Here is a 19,343-nt window from a genome sequence, read left to right on the forward strand (position 1 = left end):
GATGTTGTTACATTACAACCTACCTGGTTTGTGTGGAGCATGTTCAATGGATCTTTAACAGATGCTGTCTGTTAATGACCAGAGATAGATTTTTATTAAATTATGAATGTTTCTATATCAACAACAAAAAAAAAAGATACCCATCAGTGTTGTGTGATGGTAGGGAGAGAACCAGTGGACTGTCAGTGAAGAGGACACATTAGAGTCAATACAAAATGGAGGACGAAGGAGGAGGTCGTCAGGAACAGGCGAACTGCATAAATACCTCCGTTTCAGTGGTCCACTCGTCTCCTTGCTCCTTGTCGCTGTATGTGGTGTCTAGAATGAATTGTCTGTTAACGAACTGAAAGACAGAAACAAGATGGCCGCCGTCACAAACCAGCCGAGTCATAAGAACTTAAATAGAAGGGTCGTGTTCAGTAGGCACTAAACGGAAGAAATCGTCCCGAAATCAGTGAACTTGAGAGGTACCATCTGAATTCAATTTGTCCAATAAGAAGCACTAATTTTAGTTTTCCGTCACAAAATGCTGGGCCATTATTTAATCGTTTCAAGTTTGGCCAAAACGGAGGTCTAATCAACACGACCCAGGGTAGGAAAGCCTCTCACCTCTGTAGCTTCCACCTCAATGGGCTCTATGTACTCTTCAACTATTTCGCCCTCTGGAAAGAGAAAATAACTTTCAGAACGCAGGACGAAAGCCAATCAATCAATCATCTTTATTGTCCCAATTGGGAAATTTGTGGTGGTAAAATAAAACAACAATTACAACAAACTTAAGCTAACAGCTACATTTTGTATTGCTTACAAATTAACTTTAAAGTGTACTTTAAGATAACTACATGTGTATTGCTTCCAGCTCGATTACTATTTAACCAAATAAAGTGTACTTTCGCTAACATTGGTATTGCTTAGTCATTAAAAAAAAGAAAAAAAAGGGAATAAGTGCACATTTGTAAGGATGGTCAAGGAAAGAGACTCATTTAGCTAACATAATATGTATAACTTTGGTCAATTTATAACTCAGTGCACATTTCTAAACGCCAACGTCAAAGATTTTGACCTGGGTCGACGGCCTTCTCCTCGGTCTCCTCCACTACGGCCTTCTCCTCTGTCTCCTCCACTAGAGCGACGGCCTGCTCCTCGCTCTCCTCACACACTCCATTCTGGTGAGACTGGGCTTGGTCAAAGTACCCACTTAGCAGCACTCGGTTCAGGCTGTCCTTCAGAGCTTTGTCTGGGTAGGGAGAGGAATTGAGAATAACATCAGAAACACCATTAACAAACATGTCAATTGTACAAAACAATATGGTGGACATCTACATTTGAGAAGAATCAAATCAATCAAATCAAAATAAATTATATAGCCCTTCGTACATCAGCTGATATCTCAAAGTGCTGCACAGAAACCCCAGCCTGAAACACTAAACAGCAAGCAATGCAGGTGTAGAAGCACCTAGCCGATGTTTTCAACTCGGCTAGGCAGAGACTGCTGATGTCTAAAGGGACCATCTGACACCCCCTTTTCAAACCATCATGCCAAGACAAACTGTGATGGAGTCATCAGTAACAATTGAAACTCCATGTAAAAAATAACACTACACTGTGATGGTGGACAAATCTAACCAGCGAAGCTAACAAGAAACGGAATCGAGCTAAAATCACAAGTCCAATCTGTTTTCCCCAGACAGACAAATCCCCTTTCAAGTAGGACAATAACCTAAAACACAAGGCCAAATCGACACTCGAGTTGCTTACCAAGACGACAGTGAATGCTTCCAAGTGGCCTAGTTACAGTTGACTTAAATCTGTGTCAAGACATGGAAAATGTCTAGCAATGATCAACAACCAACTTGAAGAATCTCAAATAACAAATGAGCAAATATTGTACAGTACATGTCAACCGATTAGGATTTTTCAATGCTGATACCGATTATTGAAAAAAAGGTGATACCGATTAATCGGCAGGGAGAGATTATTTATATATATATATATATAAATTAGTCTCAAATAAATAATGAAACATGTTCAATTTGGTTTAAATAATGCAAAAATAGTGTTGGAGAAGTAAGTGTAATATGTAAAAAAACTAACGTTTCAGTTCCTTGCTCAGGACATGAGAACATATGAAAGTTGGTGGTTCCTTTTAACATGAGTCTTCAATATTCCCAGGTAAGAGGTTTTAGGTTGTAGTTATTATAGGAATTATAGGACTATTTCTCTCTATACCATTTGTATTTCATATACCTTTGACTATTGGATGTTCTAACAGGCACTTTAGTATTGCCAGTCTAATCTCAGGAGTTGAAGTCATAAACAGCGCTGTGATTCAGGCATTGCTAAGAGCTGCTGTTTGAATGAATGCTGACGAGCCTGCTGTTGCTGCCTACCATCCCTCAGTCACTGCTCTATCAAATATAAAATCATTTACTAAATTATAATATAATAAACACACAGAAATACGAGCCTTTGGTCATGAATATGGTTAAATCCTGAAAAGTATAATTTCGAAGCATGCAGGGACAAGCTAGTTAAACTAGTAATATCGTCAACAATGTGTAGTTAACTAACGATTATGTTAAGATTGATTTATTTTTATATAAGATACGTTTAATGAGAGCTAACATATTTATTTTACCTTTATTTAACTAGGCAAGCTGACATCTTAACATGGCTCCTTGCTGGCTGCACTCACGTAACAGGTGGTCAGCCTGCCACGCAGTCTCCCCATGGAGTGCAATCTAGTCAAGTGTCCAAAATTGCTGATTAGCGATTGTTATCAAAAACTTGAAATTGGCCCTAATTAAAAACCTCTTATAGGTCTCTTAAGAGACTCACAGCTGTAACCACTTCCAATGCTCATCAAGGGGGTTGAATTCTTATCAAAATCAGGATATGCCCCCCCCCAAGACCTCAGCAACAACCCCCCAGCAACAACCCCCCCCAGACCTCAGCAACAACCCCCCCCAGACCTCAGCAACAACCCCCCAGACCTCAGCAACAACCCCCCCCCCAGACCTCAGCAATAACCCCCCCCCAAGACCTCAGCAATAACCCCCCCCAAGACCTCAGCAATAACCCCCCCCCCCCCCCCCCCAAGACCTCAACAATAACCCCCCCCCCCCCCCAAGACCTCAGCAATAACCCCCCCCCCCCCTCAGCAATAACCCCCCCCAAGACCTCAGCAATAACCCCCCCCCCCCCCAAGACCTCAGCAATAACCCCCCCCCCAAGACCTCAGCAATAACACCCCCCAAGACCTCAGCAATAACCCCCCCCCCCCCCAAGACATTTACATTTAAGTCATTTAGCAGACGCTCTTATCCGACTTACAAATTGGTGCATTCCCCTTATGACATCCAGTAGAACAGTCACTTTACAATAGTGCATCTAAATCTTAAAGGGGGGGGGGGCGAGAAGGATTACTTATCCTATCCTAGGTATTCCTTAAAGAGATGGGGTTTCAGGTGTCTCCGGAAGGTGGTGATTGACTCCGCTGTCCTGGCGTCGTGAGGGAGTTTGTTCCACCATTGGGGGGCCAGAGCAGCGAACAGTTTTGACTGGGCTGAGCGGGAGCTGTACTTCCTCAGTGGTAGGGAGGCGAGCAGGCCAGAGGTGGATGAACGCAGTGCCCTTGTTTGGGTGTAGGGCCTGATCAGAGCCTGGAGGTACTGAGGTGCCGTTCCCCTCACAGCTCCGTAGGCAAGCACCATGGTCTTGTAGCGGATGCGAGCTTCAACTGGAAGCCAGTGGAGAGAGCGGAGTAAGCAATAACACCCCCCCCCCCCAACGAACCCTGACCCAATCTCTAACCACCACTCATATAGCCATGACTACTCATGATTCTACACCTGCATTGCTTGCCGTTTGGGGTTTTAGGCTGGGTTTCTGTACAGCACTTTGAGATATCAGCTGATGTACGAAGGGCTATATAAACACATTTGATTTGATTACTCATATAGAATGCACCCTCAAACTACTGTACAAGGCCATGTAAATCACAGAACAGACAGGAACTGGGTTGCTGGATAGTTACCACTGGCTGTTGAGAGCTGGCAGTATATAAAGTCCAAACAAACTCACAGAATCCTTTCAGTCTTTTCTGAGTTATAAATCCATTTGCCACAAGATCCTGCCACCTACTGTGTAACTAAAAGACGGCATGTCTTCCTGAATAATTCCTGTCTAGAGAACAAATATTAGACAAAGTCATTGGCCAAACTAGCCTGGTGCCAGATGTATTAGATCTGGGGGAACACGCTATGGCCAAACTAGCCTGGTGCCAGATGTATTAGACCTGGGGGAACACGCTATGGCCAAACTAGCCTGGTGCCAGATGTATTAGACCTGGGGGAACACGCCATGGCCAAACTAGCCTGATCCCAGATGAATTAGACCTGGGGGAACACGCTATAGTCAAACTGGAACACCGAACCCCCCCAGCAATGCTACTCTACAGCCACTGGCATCTATTTTTATTATGAAAATCAAATGCTTTTCAGTAGCTTCCATCGATGCAGAGACGACTGCAGAGGGGCCTGATGTAAATCAAGTTAAAGAACATACCAACAAACAAGTATGCTGTAGAACAGAAATGGTTGTCAGCTGTGTGGTCCTTCTGTAGCGCAGTTGGTAGAGCATGGCGCTTGTAGCGCCAGGGTAGTGGGTTCGATTCCCGGGACCACCCATACGTAGAATGTATGCACACATGACTGTAAGTCGCTTTGGATAAAAGCGTCTGCTAAATGGCATATATATTATTATTATTATTAGCTAGAATATAGAATCCTCTCAGCAACATCACTGAACACACCCGGGCAGTTGTTGGTTAGACTTACACGTAGTTCCTGCCACTGCTTTGTCCTTCCCCTCCAACAGATCCATGAGGTGTTGAGAAGCCTCCTCGTACTGGTCAGTAAATCTGCAATGGGAGTGGTAAAGTTGGAACGTGGGGAAAGAAAGGTAACCCCCCTCCCTTACACGCTGCTCAATGCTCCTGCGGTTTTATAGAGTGCAACATTGACACAAATGTCTTGGTCAGGCTTGAGTTGCAACTCCCTCTCAAATCGGGGCTGTCAACAAACAACAAAAGGTGAAACCCCAGTTTCTAAACATCCAAGTTGACCATCATGTTCATGGTATGTATTTGACAGATAGCCGAGAAGCCCTCTCCTGAAACCCAAGACATGTTATAGAAAAAAAAATAGAAAAAAAAATCCACACATATATATCTTTTCCCCCACTGTCTAACCTGGTGTTTTGATCTGGTTCTGGTCCCACTAGTTTATAGAGCTCGTCCAGGGCAGTGAGCTCCGTGTCGGTGAGGAGTGAGGGTGTGTCAACAGTGGCAGGCCCCTGTCTCAGCTCCTGCCTCACACTGTCCTCTCCAAGCCTGTCCAGGAGAAACTGGAGCTCTAGGACAGTCTTCAGCCTCTTCTGCTCAGACTCTTCTCTCTGCAGCTGTTCCCGTCGCGCCGCCTTCTTCACCGCCTTCTGGATCTGGAGAGAAATAATAATAATAATATATGCCATTTAGCAGACGCTTTTATCCAAAGCGACTTACAGTCATGTGTGCATACATTCTACGTATGGGTGGTCCCGGGAATCGAACCCACTACCCTGGCGTTACAAGCGCCATGCTCTACCAACTGAACTACATTGGTCACGTTGGCCCCGAATACGACTGATACAGACTTTACCCTGAAATTCTTGCTTACGAGCCCTTCCCCCAACAACACAAAGTTAATAAGTCGAGGGTTCTGGAATACTTTCTAAACGTACTGTATAGTCTAGTGAGTAATGCGCATGGTTCATGCAAGAGAGTCAGTGCAGATAGTTTTGGTACCACTCATTGACTAATTTGTGGTCTGGCTATTTAATCAGTCTTATGGCTTGGGGAGCCGGTTCGTCCGAGAGCCAACTTTCTGGTACCGTTTGCCAGACAGATAGGCAGGCAGGGAGTCAGACCACAATGTTATGAAAATATTTTTTTTAAATCAGTCTCCTGGTACCTCTAGCGTACAGGAGCTTTGGTGTTAGCCCCATGTCTTTTTGCATTGATATGGATAACACCAGACCCCCAGCGCCAGAGACCCCCCCAGCGCCAGAGACTCCCAGCGTCAGAGACCCCCCCAGCGCCAGAGACCCCCCCAACGCCAGAGACTCCCCAGCGTTAGAAGAATGCTTTATCATCCATTGCCATTTTCTATTTTAACCTCCAAAAGAAACACCACCCCCTAGGGTCAGCAGGAATCTAGGGTCAGCTAGGGTCAAGGAATCTAGGGTCAGCAGGAATCTAGGGTCAGCAGGAATCTAGGGTCAGCCAGAGCAGTGCAGCCTGGAGCAGTTTAGTGGTCAAGCGTCTTGCTTACATCTTGTCCCAGTGACAGGAAGCTCTTCTGTAACTCCCTGGCAAACTCCAGGTTATTAGTCACTTCCTGGTACTTGGTCAGGGCATCCTTCAGAGACAAGAGCGAGAATGCGAGAGAGAGCGAGAGAGAGAGAGGAAACTGGTTAACACAAGAAGCCCAACATATACCGTTCAAAGTCTTAAAATGCATTGCATCCCTAATTCCTGCTTCCTTGAAGCACTGAACTGAAGACAGGCTAATTGGTGAAAAGCAATACGGTGGACCATTTGCAAACACCAACCCAGTGATGTCATTTTTAGTCCCTCAACTAACTCATACAGTGTGTTGTTGAACGTTATAAACTGGGGTGGTTCGAGCCCTGAATGCTGATTGGCTGACAGCCGTGGTATATCAGACCACATACCACATGTATGACAAAACATTTAATTCCATGTTCTAATTCCATTGGTAAACAGTTTATAATAGCAATAAGGCACCTCGGGCGTTTGTGATATGGCCAATATACCACGGCTAAGGACTGTATTCAGGCACTCCGTGTTGTGTCGTGCCCAAGAACAGCCCTTGGCCGTGGTACATTAAGCCATATACACCCCCCCCCCTTATTGGTTAATTGACCCACCAGTTGGTCCTGGTTGAGACGTTCCCCTTTATTCTTCTTCGATTGATAATCGTCCAGCTTGCCCTGTAAGACAGAAAGAACCATTACAACAACAAAAAAAACACTAAAACCTGCAACAGAGATCCACTGGTAACCTCATCCCCAGGTTCAATTGCTAATCCCATGGTAACGGTACACTAACAAAAATGCAAGGTTTGTTGGACACCTCTGAGCAACACAATACTAGCGTGCCTTTACAGCTAGTAGGTTAAATGAGATGGACACAAGCTTCTTCAGAACAGCTTTGGCTAATACCACGTGTGTAAACTCAAGTCCAGTGTTTTCCCCCAACTGCGATCCCCCAGTACCCCCCCTGGACCAGTACCCCCCCCCCCCCCTGGACCAGTACCCCCCCCCCTGGACCAGCACACCTGACTCAACTATTCATCAGGCCCTTGACAAGTTGAATCAGGTGTTGTATGCTGATGAGGGCAGGCCTGGAAAAACTGCTCTAGTCAATGCATGCCAACATGTATATCAAACATAAATAAATTAAAAACACTTATATGGTGAACACTTGCCATCTTAAAAATAACGGACTTTCATCTCCCAAATGTGTATTTTGAACTAATGCGGTGGCCGAAAACGGCACGCTTGAGCTCGCCTAGCGAGCTACTTTGTGACAACACAAAGCCTAGCTAAAAGTGAGAAGTTGATTTTAACTAGACCGGTAATTCGGAGAATGATCATTATCATGTAACAACGTCGCCAAGACATCAACGCCAACCAACAAGTTTGCCCGCAAACATTCGTCATGTTATTAAGGCTGTTAGCTAACGTAGCCGCTTTCCGCGTGCTTGACAAATTAGCCAAATTAAATACGACGCTAAACGTTTGTATGATTCTACACATACAAAATAATGCTTCATAATGAATTGTCGGCATCTGCCTAATGTGCTTGCTAACTAGCTTGCTACAGTAGCTAGCTAGAGCAGGGGTTCTCAAATGAGGGTCCACAGCCTACTACAGGCACTGCAGGGCCTACGCAATTAGTATTTTCTGGGATTTTTGGGATAGTTTTGTGAAATTATTTGAATATTGCTAGCGGCAACAGAATACCATCGTGGATAAAAATGTTATATGTGTAAAAAAGGAAGTTAGAGGTAGTTTCACAAGCCAATGCTAACTAGCGTTAACACAATGACTGGAAGTCTACAGGAACTGCTAGCATGGTAGTTGTTCCTGTTCATCTGACTCTGGGGGAAGTGCATAAGTGGCTTCATTGGCAAAATCTCCTCCTTCAAAATGGAGGACATTACAGTAATTGGAGCTAATTTAAAAAAAAAAATATTTATATAAAAAGTAATTTGGAAAAACTGTTTGTCTCAACTTTAAAAAAAATCTTCACCGCCAAGATATCCTTCTAGCTAATAGACTGATAGAGTTTACACTTCCTCTTCCAGGTCAAAATAAAACTGCCTCACATATCAATTCATTTTTATTTTTAAATGTTGATTACTTCTAACATATGATGGGGATTCCTGGGTCGTCAGTTTGCCTGGGCGGGGGGATCCCTTGGCAAGAAGAGTTTGAAAACCCCCTGAGCTAGCTGGCCAGGGAATGCACTTTCATCGTGCAACTGTGAAATGTCGGCGAAGACGATGTGATGATGTTGCAACTAAGCAGTGAGACCCAGAAAGCAAGACGCTGTGTCTGCAGAAATGATGACTTACTAGGACAGCTGTGTCTATTTTAGAGCACCTTCCTCCTCCCCTACAAAAAACACAGTTGGAAGGAATTGGATAATGCAATTTGCATTGATTGATTTTGTCAGAGAGGAAACTGCTGTCAATCTCCACCCGGCACAGCCAGAAGAGGACTGGCCACCCCACATAGCCTGGTTCCTCTCTAGGTTCCTCTCTAGGTTTCTTTCTAGGTTTTGGCCTTTCTAGGGAGTTTTTCCTAGCCACCGTGCTTCTACACCTGCATTGCTTGCTGTTTGCGGTTTTAGGCTGGGTTTCTGTACAGCACTTTGAGATATCAGCTGATGTACGAAGGGCTATATAAATAAAATTTGATTGATTGATGATCAGCACAATGATGTTGGCACTGAACCCGTGCAGTAGCATATGCGTCAATAGAAAAACCATGCAAGTCGTAACTGTTGTCCATCAAAACAGAAAATGTGTCTGTTTGCAGTCTTTTTTTAAAATTCAATAAGTCCCGACACACAAGACGCTGGAAGCATTGCCCGGATCAGCCCAAGAGCAGGGGTGTATCACTAGGAACCAAACGAGAAGGGACCTAGCTGAATTTGTCTCAATAGATACTCCCGCAGGCCTGGAATTTTGTGGTTTTAGGGGCAAGACCATTTGGCTTTCAAGAGGTGCCCAGTCTGCCAGGGCACCAAAGCCATCATCTCTGCCAGGGCACCAAAGCCATCATCTCTGCCAGGGCACCAAAGCCATCATCTCTGCCAGGGCACCAAAGCCATCATCTCTGCCAGGGCACCAAAGCCATCATCTCTGCCAGGGCACCAAAGCCATCATCTCTGCCAGGGCACCAAAGCCATCATCTCTGCCAGGGCACCAAAGCCATCATCTCTGCCAGGGCACCAAAGCCATCATCTCTGCCAGGGCACCAAAGCCATCATCTCTGCCAGGGCACCAAAGCCATCATCTCTGCCAGGGCACCAAAGCCATCATCTCTGCCAGGGCACCAAAGCCATCATCTCTGCCAGGGCACCAAAGCCATCATCTCTGCCAGGGCACCAAAGCCATCATCTCTGCCAGGGCACCAAAGCCATCATCTCTGCCAGGGCACCAAAGCCATCATCTCTGCCAGGGCACCAAAGCCATCATCTCTGCCAGGGCACCAAAGCCATCATCTCTGCCAGGGCACCAAAGCCATCATCTCTGCCAGGGCACCAAAGCCATCATCTCTGCCAGGGCACCAAAGCCATCATCTCTGCCAGGGCACCAAAGCCATCATCTCTGCCAGGGCACCAAAGCCATCATCTCTGCCAGGGCACCAAAGCCATCATCTCTGCCAGGGCACCAAAGCCATCATCTCTGCCAGGGCACCAAAGCCATCATCTCTGCCAGGGCACCAAAGCCATCATCTCTGCCAGGGCACCAAAGCCATCATCTCTGCCAGGGCACCAAAGCCATCATCTCTGCCAGGGCACCAAAGCCATCATCTCTGCCAGGGCACCATCCAAAATATCCAATGACCCCCCCCCCCCCCCCCCTATTCAAAGTGTAGCTGATAGCCTACTGGGTACAGCCTGTCATGGAGGCACCCGAAAATGTATCCAAATTTATTTATTTTTTAAAGTGACTTGTCACACAAAACGCCGGTCATGTTCGACAAATATAATGTAGGATCATGACTAATATTAAACAACTAAAGACTTGAGTCTGTGGACTTACTGAAGGTACTAAATTATTCGTATAGGGAGAGAAGGGTCAGTGTCTGTTGCACACTGCAAACTGAGCAGAGGCAGTCAACATTTTGAAAACGAATATAAACCATAAACGTAAATTGCTTAAAACCTGGACATTTCTTTATCATTGAGGCTTGTCTTGGTCCGACCATAGGAATGTTAAGTGAATTATTTTATTTATATATATATTTTTTAAAACACTTCCTCATATGCCATTGAAACCAGTATTTCATATTCTCAACTTTCTTTAGTTGTCCAGCAAACTGCCGCGCATCTGTGCCCACGCGCGCATCTGTGCCCACGCGCGCATCTGTGCCCACGCGCGCATCTGTGCCCACGCGCGCATCTGTGCCCACGCGCGCATCTGTGCCCACGCGCGCATCTGTGCCCACGCGCGCATCTGTGCCCACGCGCGCATCTGTGCCCACGCGCGCATCTGTGCCCACGCGCGCATCTGTGCCCACGCGCGCATCTGTGCCCACGCGCGCATCTGTGCCCACGCGCGCATCTGTGCCCACGCGCGCATCTGTGCCCACGCGCGCATCTGTGCCCACGCGCGCATCTGTGCCCACGCGCGCATCTGTGCCCACGCGCGCATCTGTGCCCACGCGCGCATCTGTGCCCACGCGCGCATCTGTGCCCACGCGCGCATCTGTGCCCACGCGCGCATCTGTGCCCACGCGCGCATCTGTGCCCACGCGCGCATCTGTGCCCACGCGCGCATCTGTGCCCACGCGCGCATCTGTGCCCACGCGCGCATCTGTGCCCACGCGCGCATCTGTGCCCACGCGCGCATCTGTGCCCACGCGCGCATCTGTGCCCACGCGCGCATCTGCCCACGCGCGCATCTGTGCCCACGCGCGCATCTGTGCCCACGCGCGCATCTGTGCCCACGCGCGCATCTGTGCCCACGCGCGCATCTGTGCCCACGCGCGCATCTGTGCCCACGGCCACGCGCGCATCTGTGCCCACGGCCACGCGCGCATCTGTGCCCACGGCCACGCGCGCATCTGTGCCCACGGCCACGCGCGCATCTGTGCCCACGGCCACGCGCGCATCTGTGCCCACGGCCACGCGCGCATCTGTGTGTTGCTCAATGGCAGGAGGTAGCCTAGTGGTTAGAGAGTTGGGTCAGTAACCTAAAGGTTGCTAGATCGAATCCCCGAGCTGACAAGGTGAAAATATGTCTTTCTGCCCCTGAACAAGGCAGTTAACCCACTGTTCCCCGGTAGGTTGCCCATTGTAAATAAGAATTTGTTCGTAACGGACTTGCCTAGCTAGCTAAAAAAAAAAAAAAAAAAAATGGAGGTATCAAAAGGCAGAGGCACTTTTCACCCTCATCACAATTGTGGAAGTTTCATTCCCCAAAAAGAAAAGGAGACTTGCCTTTTTCTTCTCCATGTTCCGGACTTTCTTGTCGACGACGCCCAGGACTTGCTTCATTGCCTCGGTCTGGGCCCCAGAGGACTGTCCTCCGCCCAAGGTGATCTGTCCAGGAGCAGACCCCACATCTGGGCTGGCCGACTGCACTGTCCTGTTACCATTCATTGCTGAGGGCATCTGAATAGACAAAGCGAAAGCCACATCAATAAATCAGTTATAGAGGTGGAGACGAGTAACAAATAGATGGATTTTGATAGTTTTCCCAGACACTCAAGTTTGCTTTTTAGTCTAGGTCTGGACTTAAAATCTGTGTCCAGGAAACCACCCACTCACCTAACAAAATAACTACTTGGTGTAGCCAAATCGTGGCCATTTCACATGCCCAGGAGGGAGGAATAAGTGACTGTTTTAATGCAGCGTTGGATTGGTGCACAATGAGCGTCATGGTGGAATATAACATCGAAATTCAACAAGTAGTTAAGTTACATACACGATCCACTTGATCGGATCCAAGTGTTGCCAACCAGCTCCGCCGGACCATTTAAAATAATAATAACTAATTAACTTGTTAACCAATTTCAAGAATATTAGTTGACCTAGCTCGCTAACACGTCCAGCTCAAAGTCACCGAGATGATAAGCTTGCTAAGCTAACTTTAAAATGAGCCGATCGTCGCATAAAGCCCGTGTACCAAAGAGCCTTATCGTCTATCTGGCCCGTTAGCTACCTGCTAACTGACATTAGCTAAATCTAAGGCTAAAAAATAATAATATCACACTTATGATCAAAGGAGAAAATTCAATGTAGATGTAACGTTAGCTAGTTAATAACTAGACGATGTAGTAATTGTGGCTCATTAGCTAGCTATAAATCATCGCTTTTAACAAGGAACTTTAGCTGTGATTACAGCCACACTGGCCCATAAACTCAGCTAGCTAAAGTTAGCATATCATTAGCTAGAATAAGCTATTGCTTTCCTTGTCTCATAGGTTCATTTGGCTAGCTTTATATCCCCTTACCTTTATGTTCCACTGGGGGAAAGCTTATTCACGAGAGAAATGCAATAGCAAAGGTTGTTTAAAAAATATATATATATTATTATTTTTATTGTGTTGCTTTATTTTCTCTTTGAAAAGTGAGGATCCGCCCAGCCGGCCTCACCGACAACTGAGACAGTGTGATTAGTGAAGGAACGCTTTATAAAGAAGAAGGACCCCTTTCCGGCTGTCCAACGATATGCCAGACTGAAACAAATCATAAAAACACAATATAGAGACAGCTTGTGAAAGCCTGTTTTTGCGATGTTGATTAAATATTCAAATGTACATAACAGAGAGTAAGTTTTCTAATACGGCCCCCAAAAAATGTGCATATAGCAAATCTTCGCCCCACAAAAAATCGCCAAAATAACTTGTATTGATTTGTTCAAGCTTAGTGGGGTGTGCGCTCTTGCACTGTACAATGCTGCTACAGTGTCTGTAATCAGTGCAGTGATTTAAATTGAAGTTTTTTCAGATTAATGTAGCCTATTGCTAGCTACATGACATTGTGACATTGTTGAGTCGACAGTTTTGAGTGTTAAGATGTTTGGTGATGAGATCCATGTATCTACTGTAGATCAGCAGAGGGCAATAATGAGCCATGGACAGTGTTGGGAGTCCTGAACAACATATAGTTCAACGAGTCTTTTAATTGACTTTTCGCAGTAGCTTGGTAGTAGTTGAACAAACTAAATAAACATGTTGGTAGTGTTTCAGTAGTTATTTACTCTTTTTTTTGCCATGTAGTGGCTAATTACTGGCTAACTACTGGAACTACACACTACATTTATTGCAAAAAAGAAGAGAAAATATGACAAAACTAGGCAAGAATTTCCTTTCCTTTTTCAGCATCAGACTTGCCTAATTCTCACTTGAAACTTAGTTTTTAATAGGCTAAATTACACATTCTGTTAACATCTGACTTCAGATTGAGATACGATACTTTTTCACAAAGTACTTTGTATTTAGTAAACTACTTTATCAAAGTAACTTTAGTTTAGTAAACAATATTTTTTATTAATGTTAACTTATTCCAATGTGAAGTAATTGGTAGTTTGGTACTATATTTTCAGTAGTAGCTTCCCCAACACTTGCAGTGGAAAGTAACTGTACTGTATACCGTAGACCTATGCCTGTCAGATTGGTGACCAAGATTCCTGACCTGTTTTAGCTTTTAAATTTTGCACCTTGGCTCACCGGAACTGAGGACCGGCACATCAAATGTTCTACTCTTTTGAGTTCCTGCACCTATTATAGAATATTAGCTCAAAAGTATTGTGGAGTTCCTGAACCTTATGTGTATACTACTACTGCTATTACTACTGCATAGTTAAATACAATTAAAATAATGGCCATACACCAGTTACTAAAAGTGATATCAAGTTTATTTGGTCACAAGTCCTACTTGGATTATCCAGTTTGTCTTCTATTGGTTTGTTGATTCAAAGGTGTGGATGAATTTACAATTTACAATTTATTTATTTTTTATTTCACCTTTATTTAACCAGGTAAGCTAGTTGAGAACACCTTTATCTAACCAGGTAAGCTAGTTGAGAACACCTTTATTTAACCAGGTAGGCCAGTTGAGAACACCTTTATTTAACCAGGTAGGCTAGTTGAGAACACCTTTATTTAACCAGGTAAGCTAGTTGAGAACACCTTTATTTAACCAGGTAGGCCAGTTGAGAACAAGTTCTCATTTACAACTGTGACCTGGCCAAGATAAAGCAAAGCAGTGCGACACAAACAACAACAGAGAGTTACATGGAATAAACAAGAGTACAGTCAATAACACAATAGAAAAAAATGAAAGTCTATATACAGTGAGTGCAAATGGCATGAGGTGGTAAGGCAATAAATAGGCCATAGTAGCGAAGTCATTACAATTTAGCAAATGAACACTGGAGTGATAGATGAGCAGATGGTGATGTGCAAGTTGTGAAACTGGTGTGCAAAAGAGCAGGAAAGAAAATAAAAACAATATGGGGATGAGGTAGGTAGATTGGGTGGGCTATTTACAGATGGGCTATGTACAGCTGCAGCGATCGGTTGGCTGCTCAGATAGCTGATGTTTACAGTTAGTGAGGGAAATATAAGTCTCCAGCTTCAGCGATTTTTGCCATTCGTTCCAGTCATTGGCAGCAGAACCCAACCATAACATACATAATTATTGGCATTTCCACAATTTGGAAACATGACAGTTAACTACACAAACAATTCTCCTCCATTTGAAAAAACAAAATGGAGATAAAACTATCTCAATGTCTATGGGGTGTTCTCTATTCCCATGAAAATGAACGTCCCTCTGAAATACATTCGGATGTTGTGTCTTCAAGTCAGAGCCTGTATTTAACATCAAACTCTCCAACAGGACAAACTAACCAGAGTCCATAAGAATGTGGAATCAGCCTTCATGAGGTTTTGTTTGGCTTATTCAGGAAGCAGTTAACATGGCCGCGCTGCTCTTTGATTGCACTGGCCCATTGAAAGGCTGTTTTTTTTAGTGATAATACTGATTATGGGAGGTTCCCTAAGGGAAGCGAAGCTCCCTTTCAACCAGTGACTCATTTCCTCTCCATGGTAACCTGCTCTGTTCCAGTTAGACAGCAGGGCTGTACTGTTTGTCTTCAAATTTTCTAAACTACTGTATTTATTGCTTAATGTTCAATAAGCAAGAAATACAATGTCTTATTGGACAAGTCCAGGTAGTCCCCTCCTGTTCCAGGATGCTTTCTTCCGTTCTATGCATAATTAACACAACCCTGACTAAAGCTCTGACCTCTGACCTCTGCCCTTATCAGCAGGAGTTTGTCAAACCATCAACTCGATTCTCTCCAGGCTATTTTCTCAAAGTTCACCACGGCAACGGTGTAATAAGGCAGAATGAATCCGATGGATTTTCATCTAAGAGAAGTGAACTAAACTTTAACAATAATAAAACAATACTGGATTTGCTTCATATTATAGACAGGAAGCTGTAGCCTGGCTATTGCTGCTCCAGAGTTTGCAGTTTCACCACAGTGTCCAGAGCACTCTCTCTCTCTAGTTACAGGAAATAGGCCTGCGTGTGTGTGTGTGTGTGTGTGTGTGTGTGTGTGTGTGTGTGTGTGTGTGTGTGTGTGTGTGTGTGTGTGTGTGTGTGTGTGTGTGTGTGTGTGTGTGTGTGTGTGTGTGTGTGTGTGTGTGTGTGTGTGTGTGTGTGTGTGTGTGTGTGTGTGTGTGTGTGTGTGTGTGTGTGTGTGTGTGTGTGTGTGTGTGTGTGTGTGTGTGTGTGTGTGTGTGTGTGTGTGTGTGTGTGTGGACAGTCTGTGATGGATGACCACGGTGTCTTACCAGTTGATGTATGCTTTAAATAGAAGAAAACAAGGAGTCTACATGTGTCCAACTAGCTTTCTCTACCCTTAACCTTGTTCTGAACACCTCCAAAACAAAGGTCATGTGGTTTGGTAAGAAGCATGCCCCTCTCCCCACAGGTGTGATTACTACCTCTGAGGGTTTAGAGCTTGAGGTAGTCACATCATACAAGTACTTGGGAGTAAGGCTAGACGGTACACTGTCCTTTTCTCAGCACATATCCAAGCTGCAGGCTAAAGTTACATCTTGTCTTGGTTTCCTCTATTGTAATCGTTCCTCTTTCACCCCAGCTGCCAAAGTAACCCCGATGAGTCCTTTTGCCTTTTGGTAGGCCGTCGTTGTAAATAAGAATTTGTTCCTAAAGGTTAAATAAAAGGTTCTGTGTGGGACGTAGTCCATGTGGTGACCTAGCCTGGCCCCAGATCTGTTTGTGCTGTCTTGCCAACTCCTATAACACAGTGACCATAGGAGTTGGGAAGAGAGCACAATCAGATCTGGTGCCAGGCTAGTTGTGACCGACTAAAATCCCCAACTTTCGTGCTGATCAATGAGCTTGACCTAATCTCCATAGTTCACTATATGATTACAGAGAGTTACAAGTGGTATCAACGACAATAGTTTTACTGTTTGCTTAATAGCTCCAACCCATTATATTTTCCACTTGCCTTGAAATTCCACCCAACAGCCTTCAACTCCATAATGCTCTCTCTCTCTCAACGCCAAACAGCACAAAACAGGAAGCCAGATATGAGTGACACCACTTCCCAAAAGTTCATCTAGCAAAGATCATTAACTGTTTGTTTCCCATTTTCTGCTGTCAGACACCAAAAGCCTCGGCCGGTGAATAACAGTCCTGTATACTAGATCATATCCATTCAACAGGGTTGACTGTCTTTAAGTTCAGATAGCTTGGTAGCCAGATCTGTTTCTGCGTTACCATGTAGTTACAGTATATTATAACATGTTACCATGTAGTTACAGTATATTGTAACATGTTACCATGTAGTTACAGTATATTATAACGTGTTGTCACGTAGTTACAGTATATTACAACATGTTACCATGTAGTTACAGTATATTGTAACATGTTACCATGTAGTTACAGTATATTATAACGTGTTGTCACGTAGTTACAGTATATTATAACATGTTACCATGTAGTTACAGTATATTATAACGTGTTATCATGTAGTTACAGTATATTATAACATGTTACCATGTAGTTACAGTATATTGTAACATGTTACCATGTAGTTACAGTATATTATAACGTGTTGTCACGTAGTTACAGTATATTATAACATGTTACCATGTAGTTACAGTATATTATAACGTGTTATCATGTAGTTACAGTATATTATAACATGTTGTCATGTTATCATGTAGTTACAGTATATTATAACGTGTTGTCATGTTGTCATGTAGTTACAGTATATTGTAACATGTTATCATGTAGTTACAGTATATTATAACATGTTAACATGTAGTTACAGTATATTGTAACATGTTGTCACGTTACCATGCAGTTACAGTATATTATAACTTGTTGTCATGTTACCATGGTAATATAATGTGTTGTCATGTAGTTACAGTATATTGTAACATGTTGTCACGTTACCATGCAGTTACAGTATATTGTAACATGTTATCATGTAGTTACAGTATATTATAAAATGTTACCATGTAGTTACAGTATATTGTAACATGTTGTCATGTTACCATGGTAATATAACATGTTGTCATGTAGTTACAGTATATTATAACGTGTTACCATGAAGTTACAGTATATTGTAACGTGTTGTCACGTAGTTACAGTATATTGTAAAATGTTATCATGTAGTTACAGTATAGTATAACATGTTACCATGTAGTTACAGTATATTATAACATGTTACAGTATATTGTAACATGTTATCATGTAGTTACAGTATATTATAACATGTTACCATGTAGTTACAGTATATTGTAACATGTTACCATGTAGTTACAGTATATTATAACGTGTTGTCACGTCAGTATATTACAACATGTTACCATGTAGTTATATAAACATGTTACCATGTAGTTACAGTATATTATAACGTGTTGTCACGTAGTTACAGTATATTATAACATGTTACCATGTAGTTACAGTATATTATAACGTGTTATCATGTAGTTACAGTATATTATAACATGTTGTCATGTTATCATGTAGTTACAGTATATTATAACGTGTTGTCATGTTGTCATGTAGTTACAGTATATTGTAACATGTTATCATGTAGTTACAGTATATTATAACATGTTAACATGTAGTTACAGTATATTAACATGTTGTCACGTTACCATGCAGTTACAGTATATTATAACTTGTTGTCATGTTACCATGTTATAATGTGTTGTCATGTAGTTACAGTATATTGTAACATGTTGTCACGTTACCATGTTACAGTATATTGTAACATGTTATCATGTAGTTACAGTATATTATAAAATGTTACCATGTAGTTACAGTATATTGTAACATGTTGTCATGTTACCATGGTAATATAACATGTTGTCAAGTTACAGTGTTTACCATGAAGTTACAGTATATTGTAACGTGTTGTCACGTAGTTACAGTATATTGTAAAATGTTATCATGTAGTTACAGTATAGTATAACATGTTACCATGTAGTTACAGTATATTATAACATGTTACAGTATATTGTAACATGTTATCATGTAGTTACAGTATATTATAACATGTTACCATGTAGTTACAGTATATTGTAACGTGTTGTCATGTTACCATGGTAATATAACATGTTACCATGTAGTTACAGTATATTGTAACGTGTTGTCACGTTACCATGTAGTTACAGTATATTATAACACGTTATCATGTAGTTACAGTATATTATAACATGTTACCATGTAGTTACAGTATATTATAACGTGTTACCATGTAGTTACAGTATTTTATAACGTGTTACCATGTAGTTACAGTATATTGTAACGTGTTGTCACATTACCATGGTAATATAATGTGTTGTCATGTAGTTACAGTATATTATAACGTGTTACCATGTAGTTACAGTATATTGTAACGTGTTGTCACGTTACCATGGTAATATAATGTGTTGTCATGTAGTTACAGTATATTATAACATGTTAACATGTAGTTACA

At 43.1% G+C, this 19,343-nt stretch overlaps 1 protein-coding gene across 5 annotated transcripts in view; it reads right to left on the minus strand.

Moving 5' to 3' along the window:
- The window catches only part of LOC124032090 (caprin-1-like), a 41,711-nt gene extending 24,698 nt beyond the window's left edge, over nucleotides 1-17,013 (minus strand). For 4 of the 5 annotated variants that reach the window (XM_046344217.1, XM_046344209.1, XM_046344191.1 and 1 more), the window contains exons 1-9: nucleotides 16,857-17,013; nucleotides 11,801-11,974; nucleotides 6,991-7,053; nucleotides 6,372-6,458; nucleotides 5,252-5,499; nucleotides 4,839-4,921; nucleotides 1,064-1,237; nucleotides 610-662; nucleotides 266-343 (exon numbers count right to left, since the gene is read on the minus strand). In XM_046344217.1, the coding sequence (XP_046200173.1) occupies nucleotides 266-343; nucleotides 610-662; nucleotides 1,064-1,237; nucleotides 4,839-4,921; nucleotides 5,252-5,499; nucleotides 6,372-6,458; nucleotides 6,991-7,053; nucleotides 11,801-11,974; nucleotides 16,857-16,889 (993 nt within the window). In that variant the 5' untranslated portion in view covers nucleotides 16,890-17,013. Of the gene's footprint in view, nucleotides 1-265; nucleotides 344-609; nucleotides 663-1,063; nucleotides 1,238-4,838; nucleotides 4,922-5,251; nucleotides 5,500-6,371; nucleotides 6,459-6,990; nucleotides 7,054-11,800; nucleotides 11,975-12,816; nucleotides 12,989-16,856 lie in introns of those variants that run through there. The other variant, XM_046344201.1, reaches the window with a different exon arrangement.
- Between the last annotated feature and the right edge of the window lie 2,330 nt (nucleotides 17,014-19,343).

This window comes from Oncorhynchus gorbuscha, linkage group LG01 (assembly GCF_021184085.1).
Source record: "Oncorhynchus gorbuscha isolate QuinsamMale2020 ecotype Even-year linkage group LG01, OgorEven_v1.0, whole genome shotgun sequence".
Lineage (NCBI taxonomy): Eukaryota > Metazoa > Chordata > Actinopteri > Salmoniformes > Salmonidae > Oncorhynchus > Oncorhynchus gorbuscha.